The 7,037-nt window shown below is 56.9% G+C and overlaps 1 protein-coding gene across 1 annotated transcript; it reads left to right on the top strand.

The window, feature by feature from the left end:
- The first annotated feature begins 1,315 nt into the window (after positions 1-1,315).
- On the top strand, positions 1,316-3,686 carry LOC101433903 (cationic amino acid transporter 4-like). Its single transcript, XM_012520623.2, is given in 5 exon segments — positions 1,316-1,728; positions 1,730-2,310; positions 2,545-3,170; positions 3,405-3,513; positions 3,619-3,686. Coding segments are annotated over 5 exon segments (1,797 nt in total).
- The last annotated feature ends 3,351 nt before the right edge of the window (positions 3,687-7,037 follow it).

Below are 7,037 nucleotides of genomic sequence, written 5' to 3'. Positions count from 1 at the left end.
ACTTGGACTCAGAAAAAAATGAGCCCCAGGGAGCTTGGGATGGCCGCCTGAGGGCATGGGAGAGGGACTAGTCCAGGAGCAGAGTCCTCCAGCCTCACTGCGACTCCATGGGCCTCTGAAGGGCGGTGTCTGTAGCTAGAAGCTCAGAACATCCAGCATTTGTTAAGAGCTTGGTCGCAGGAACTCCCCTCCCCATCCCTGCCATCCCACCCAGGGCCACTCACCAAACCCCCAGACTCAACTCATTAGAGGCCTCCACACCTCTCACGCACAGGTTCGGGTTCATCCACCTGCAGTTGTGAAGTGGGTGAGGTACAAAGGCCTTTATCTGGGTCTTAACCCCGCCCCCCACCTCCAGCGCACCCCGTGATCCAGCGCCCGAACAGGCGCTTCCTGGTGGACTTTGCTTCTTTATCTGTGAACACAGAGCTTCCCAGGAACCTGGTGAGCGCTGGTCTTCATCTTGTAAAGGGTAGGGTGGCCCACTTTAATGCGTGCGCGGGGTCGCTGCGGTGAAGGGCAGTGTGTAGACCCGGGGGATCGGTGGGCGGAGTCCGGGCCCGGAACAGTGAGGCGATGTTCGGGGTCGGGTCCCCTAGGTGGGGTAGCGGGGATGCATCCGGCCCAGGGGAGGGGAGCGACCCTGCACACAACAGGGAGGGGGAGGTGGGGCGGGCTTTGAGGGGCGGCGGCGGCAGCAGGTGGGTGGCAGCCTGTGCGGGTTAGGGCTGAGACCCGGCGAGGGGTTGGGAGATGAAGACCCGGGTACTAGGGACAGGGACACGGTGGAATTGGCGGCGCGGAGTGTTGCGCCGGGCGTCAGCTTCTTCACCCGGGACTTGGTGCAGGGTGAGGGACTGACCGCCACTGTCAGAGGCGAGGTGGTCCGTATGGGCGACGCCCCGGATGATAGAGCCACTCCTATTCCGGATTTCCACCTTGCTCTCAGATCCCAGATCAGGAGGGTTTCCCACCTCATGCTCCCTGCGAATGTTCCCACCTTGCCCTCAGTGATACTCGGCTCACCCCCCAGGTCTGGCTGCACCAGATTCGCTGGAGAAAGGAGGAGGGCAGGCAGGACCCCCGTGCTTCCCCGTGACCCCCTGCACCCCCTGCAGCCAGCCCTGAGCCCTCCCCAGCTCAGCCCTCCAGCAGGTGCATGTGCTCCCATCCCCAGGTCAGAGACAGGGACTGGGCTGTGGGTGGGCAATCCAGAAGGGACTGAAGATGCCTGACCCCCGCCCCCCCCTGCAGCCCGTCATTCCCCTCTGACCCTAGCAGGTGGCTGGGACCGCACTCCTCTCTGCTTCCCACCATGGCCTGGAGACTGCCCAGTGCCGCCAGCCTGGCACACTTCTGCAGGAAGTTGAACTGGCTGAAGCCACTGGAGGAGTCTACCACGGAGATGTCACTGAGTCGCAGCCTGTCCACACTGGACCTGACCCTTCTGGGAGTGGGTGGCATGGTGGGCGTGGGCCTCTATGTGCTCACGGGCACTGTGGCAAGGCAGATGGCCGGTCCGGCCGTGCTTGTGTCTTACATGGTGGCCGGCGTGGCCGCCCTGCTGGCGGCCCTGTGCTACACAGAGTTTGGAGCCCGTGTACCTGGTCCGGGCTCTGCCTACCTCTTCGCCTACGTGTCTGTGGGCGAGGTGTGGGCCTTCGTCATTGGCTGGAACTTACTTCTCCAGGGCCTCCTCAGAGGCGCCACTGTGGCATGGGCCTGCAGTCTACCTGGATGCCATGGTCAGTCACGAAATTCGCTACTTCACTGAGACCCACATAAGCACCTGGCAGGTGCCCTTCCTGGCCCCGTAGCCAGACTTCCTGGCCGCCAGCATCATTCTTCTTGCCTCCATCTTTCTTTCCTGCAGAGCTGGTGTCTCCTCCTGGCTCAAGTACACCTTCTCAGCCATCAGCCTCGGCATCATCCTCTTTATCATCATCCTGGGCTTCTCCCTGGCCAGCCTGGAAAACTGGAGCACCGAGGAGGGTGGCTTTGCGCCCTTCGGCTTCTCAGGCATCATGGCTGGCAGCACCATCTGCTTCTATGCCTTTGTGGGCTTCGATGTCATCACCGCCTCCAGCAAGAAAGCCCGGAACCCTCAGAAGGCCGTGCCCATGTTCTCTGCCATCTTTCTAGGCCTGGCGGCCACGGCCTACACCCTGGTCTCCACCGTGCTTACCCTCATGGTTCCCTGGCACAGCCTTGACCCAGACTCGGTGCCCGCTGATGCTTTCTACTGGCGGGGCGACAGCTGGGCCGGCTTCATCGTGGTAGTGGGCTCCTTCTGGGTGGGAACTGGGTGGGGTGATGGGGAGAGAGGCAACCCTCTGTCCTGGGCTTCCGGGGTTGACCCCTGCTGTGTAACTGTCCCAGGAGGGCTCTGATTATGAGAGAATCCTCCACTCCCACTCGCCACCTTCCCCAAATTCTTCAACGGACCTGTGACTGACACTGGGTGGGAGGTAACTGAGCACCCACACCCAGCCAGACTCATACACCCTTGCTGACGAGCCCCTCACTCCCACCCCTCTGCCACAGCAATGATCACGGTCCTGCTCAGGAATCTCTTCTTCCTGCCACACTTGTTCTATGCCATGGCGGCCGACGGACTGTTCTTCCAGGTGTTTGCCCGCATGAACCCCAGGACCCAGGTCTCCAGGATGGGCACCCTGCTGTTTAGGGTCCTCATGGCCCTCCTGGCACTGGTGCTGGACTGTGATGCACTGGTGCAGTTCATGTCCCTCAGGGCGCTGCTCACCTACATCTTCGTGGCTGCCAGCACCATAAGGCTGAGCTTCCAGAAGACCTCTCCACCCAGGTCTCTGCACCCAGCCAGCCCTGAATCTGAGGCCAACTCCTCAGTGCACCTCCAGCCGGTGAGTGATGAGCATGCCTCAGGTCCCAAGCCTGGGCAGCTGTGGCCGGCCCTGAGGCCCTACCTAGGCTTCCTGGGTGAGTGCGGCCATGGAAGAGCCGTGGCTTGGTCGCTCGGCCTCCTGCTGGCCTCTGCCATCACTCTGAGCGGCGTGCTCATCTTTGGGGACTGGGCCCTGCACCTCCCATGCTGGGGCTACATCCTGGCCCTGCTCAGCGGGGTCACCTTTCTGCTCAGTCTCGCTGTCCTGGTGGCCCACCAGCAGGAGCAGCTACAGGATACCTTCCAGGTACCGCCCTAACCCACCCCCTCTACCACCTTGCTCGTTTTCCAGTTGGCTCCATGGCCGGCTTCTGCCGCGGCAGAATGGAGGGGGAGAGCTTGGAGGGCTGGGGATGCCACTGAATCAAACCCCCTTTCTTTCTGCATGGGGCGTGGGCACATGCCTCCCAAATCTCCCAAGGAGTAAAAGGAGGCCCTCGGCCAGGCGATCTTCCTCACAGCTCTGCCGTTGTCCCCTCAGGTACCTCTGGTGCCCCTGACACCAGCTTTGAGTATCCTCCTCAACATCTACCTCATGCTAAATCTAGGCTACCTGACCTGGCTGTGCTTTTTCGTTTGGCTGCTGATTGGTGAGCTGGAGTGAGGTGGGGCATGGGAGGTCGGGATGCTGAGCAGGTGGTAGAAAGAGGGCCAGGCGAGCTGGACCTGCCTCTCAGACCCTCCCACTGCTGCAGGACTCCCCGTGTATTTCAGCTACGGCATCCGGAGCAGCACAGAGAACCTGCGGGAGCCACAGGAGTAGGCTAGCATGCACACACCATATGGTGTTGCCCAGTGCAGCCTGGAGGAGATGGTGCAGGCTGTGCAGCCCCCTGCCCAGGAGCCTGACCTCACGGAGCAGCCCGTCAGGCCGTGAGGCCACCCCATGGCCTGCCAGTGCCCGTGCCCCTTCTGTCCTGGGCAGCCTGGGCTGGTGTGGGTCGGGGAGCCTCCGGCCGTCAGGCCCTGAGTTGACAGTGCCAAGTTCTGGGTCATCGGGGATCAGGCCATGGCCAGCTGTGGTGCGGTGGACTCTTGCCCAGTACCTTCGAAAGGATTGTGACACACAGGGGCAGGTCTGCATCTCTGACATCTCATGGTAGCATTCCTTCTAGATAGTTCTTCCATCTGGGGGGCCTGGGCCTCCCAACTATAGGTGCCCCAGGCTATGGGGGGCAGGTGCCCAGACAGGTTCCTAGGCACTGCCTGGGGCAGCAGTGAATTCCGGATGCACTGGGTGCCTGTCCTCAGGGCTCCCAGGAAGCCCAGTGGGCAGGGTGGGGCTGGGCTGGGGGTTACCAAGGACACACATAAAAGGTCCCCAAAGCCCATGAGTGACCACCAATGTAGCCCTTCTGCCCTCTCCTCCCCTCCCAGCCCTCCTGTCCCTAACATGGCACCCCAGGGAAGGGGCCGATTATCTGAAGCTGAGCAGGTGCTATCCCCCAACTCCATTCTGCAGATGAGCCCCAAAGCTAGATGAGACCTGCCCCAGATGGCCTCTTGCGACATTGCCTGTACTTAGGCTGCACGGATCCCAAGGAAGGAGAGTTCAAAGGTGGAGTCCACAACACCTAGTGGGGGCACCTGTGGGAGACAGGGGAGGAGGGGCACCTGTGGGAGATGGTGACAGAGGCTGGGAGAACAGCCTACCACCAGCAACCAGAGCTGTGGGGGCCCCAGGCTCTCCCTGTCTCCATGGTTTCACAGCAGGTCTCTGTATGGAAACACATGGCTCTGGGTTCCCACATCAGGGAGCACCTGCCAAGATTAGAGTAGGGAGGGTGGGAGGGGGGTGGTGGGGGAGGGAAAGAGTCTTCCTGGGGGTGTGAGGTTGCTGGTCTTTCATCCCTGAGGTTGCCCCCTTCCAGACCCCTGACCCAGGAGGGAACAGTCCCAAGCCTTAGGCATGAGCTGGTGGTGGGAACAGAGCCCTGACCCTGGTGTCACCACCTGGCTGGGGGTGGAGGCAGTGCTTGGCCCATCTAAGGGCTCTGGGCAGCCTGCTGTGGCATTGTGAAAATCAGCTGGGTCCACATGGGGTGAGCTGTCACACTCGGGGCCTTTGCCTGCAGGTAAGGACAGTGGATCAGGGCTCTGGCCTCTGTCCTCCCAGGGAGCACAGAAGCCTGGCACAGCAGCCTCAGCACCCAGCTGGCCTGCAGCCCACCTCCTCCTACTTGTTACTCCAGGAGAAATGGGCTTCTCCATCCACATACAGCAGCAGCAGGTCACAGAGGAAAGTGACCTTGAAAGAGGCAGGGCATACCCACGTCTAGCTCCCCAACCCAACCTGTACCTCAAGACACCACCCGCAAGCACAGGGCGCTTGTGCACGCAGGTACCGCAGCCACAGACACGGGGAGCAGGTCGTGGCCACTCACCGTGCCCAGACAAGCTGCTCCAGTGCCCAGAGTGAGGGTCGTGGGAATGAGCCCGAACCTCCCTGCCTGAGAGAGAGAGAAACCCGGCTGAGCCAGCCTCAGGTCATACCTGTGGCCCCATGCCTCCAGCCTGTCTCCCCCACTTGGCCCCTACCCGCCCAGTGACCAGGATGTCGAAGCAGCCTGGGGTCGGCAGGAGCCCTGAGGAGGGGCCAAGGAAAGCTTTAGAATAAATGACCTCTGAGGTGACACCTGAAGATTGTGAAGTTCAGCAAATGATAGAGCTGGGGTGGGATGAGGGAGGAGTATATACAAAGGCTGAATGAAAAGCAGGAGAGAGAACTGGGAGCCACGGAAGGGTGCTGAGCAAGGGTGTGCAGAGTGGGGTATGACCCCTGCCTCATCGTTTGCGCTCATTGTCTGCTCTCTGTGTCTGTTTGTTGTGCACTTGTCTTTTTTCAGGAGGCACCAGAAATCGAATCCTGGATCGTGCATGTGGGAGGGAGGCACCCAATCACTTGGGACATCTCTGCTTGCACTTATTGTGTCTCTCAATGTGTTTCCTCATTGTGCTCTTCGTTGAATTGTCTTGTGAGAGCTCGCCATGCCAGCCTATCATGTCAACTTGCTGTCTTGCCTGTCTTCTGTAGGAAGTACCTGGAACTGAACCTGGGACCTTCTATGTGGTAGGTGGGCACACAACTGCCTGAGTCACATCTGCTTCCCGGCTGGGAGATTTTTAAAGACTGAGTAAATCTCTTTAAATCTGATTGGCTTGTTAACTTCTTGTATTTCTTGTAGTGTCAGTGTATGTAGTTTGTGCATTTCTAGGAATTTGCCCATTTCATTTAGGTTGCCTAGTTCATTGGCATATAGTTTCTCATAATATCCTCTTACAATCTTTTTGTTTCTGTGGGGTCAGTGTTAACTTCCCCTCTTTCATTTCTGATTTTATTTATTTACATCTTCTCTCTTTTTTTCCTCTGTTAGTCTACCTAGGGGTTTGTCAATTTTATTGATCTCAAAAAAACAAGCTTTCGGTTTTGTTGATTTTCTCCATTTCTTGTTCTCAGAACCATTTATTTCTGCTCTAATTTATATTACTTTTTTCCTTCTGCTCGCATTGGGAATGGTTTGCTCTTCTTTTCTAGTTTCTCATTGTTTGGTTAGATCTTTGATTAAAGTTTTTACTTTTTTATTTTTTTTAATATAGGTCTATAGAGTTAAAAATTACCCTCTCAGAATTGCCTATGCTGTACGTTTTGGTAAGTTCTGTTCTTGTTTTCATTCATCTGAATACATTTTTCATAATTTCACTTATAACTTCTTCTCTGATCCACTGATTATTTATGTGTGTCTTTTGTTCAGCCCCAAACATTTGCATATTTACCTTTCCTGTCAGTTATTTGAGTTTCGTTCCATTCTAACATGCGAAGATGCTTTATATAATTTCAGTCTTTTTGTCTTTATTGAGAAATGCCTTGTGCTAACATGTGGTCTATCCTGGAGAAAGACTCATGAGCACTTGAAAGAAATGTATAATCTGCTGAGTTTGTTGCAATTTTGTGTATATTTTGGGTCTAACTTGTTTATCATGTTGTTCAGGTTTCCTGTTTCCTTGTTGATCTTCTTTCTAGGTGTTCTAATGATGTGAGTGGGGTGTTGGAGTCAACAAGGATTATTATAGGGATGTCTGTTTCTCCCTTCAGTTTTGCCAGAGTTCACCTGAT

This window comes from Dasypus novemcinctus, chromosome 19 (assembly GCF_030445035.2).
Source record: "Dasypus novemcinctus isolate mDasNov1 chromosome 19, mDasNov1.1.hap2, whole genome shotgun sequence".
NCBI lineage: Eukaryota > Metazoa > Chordata > Mammalia > Cingulata > Dasypodidae > Dasypus > Dasypus novemcinctus.
The sequence above is the reverse complement of the archived record's forward strand: the minus strand, read 5'-3'. Positions and strand labels throughout refer to the sequence as shown.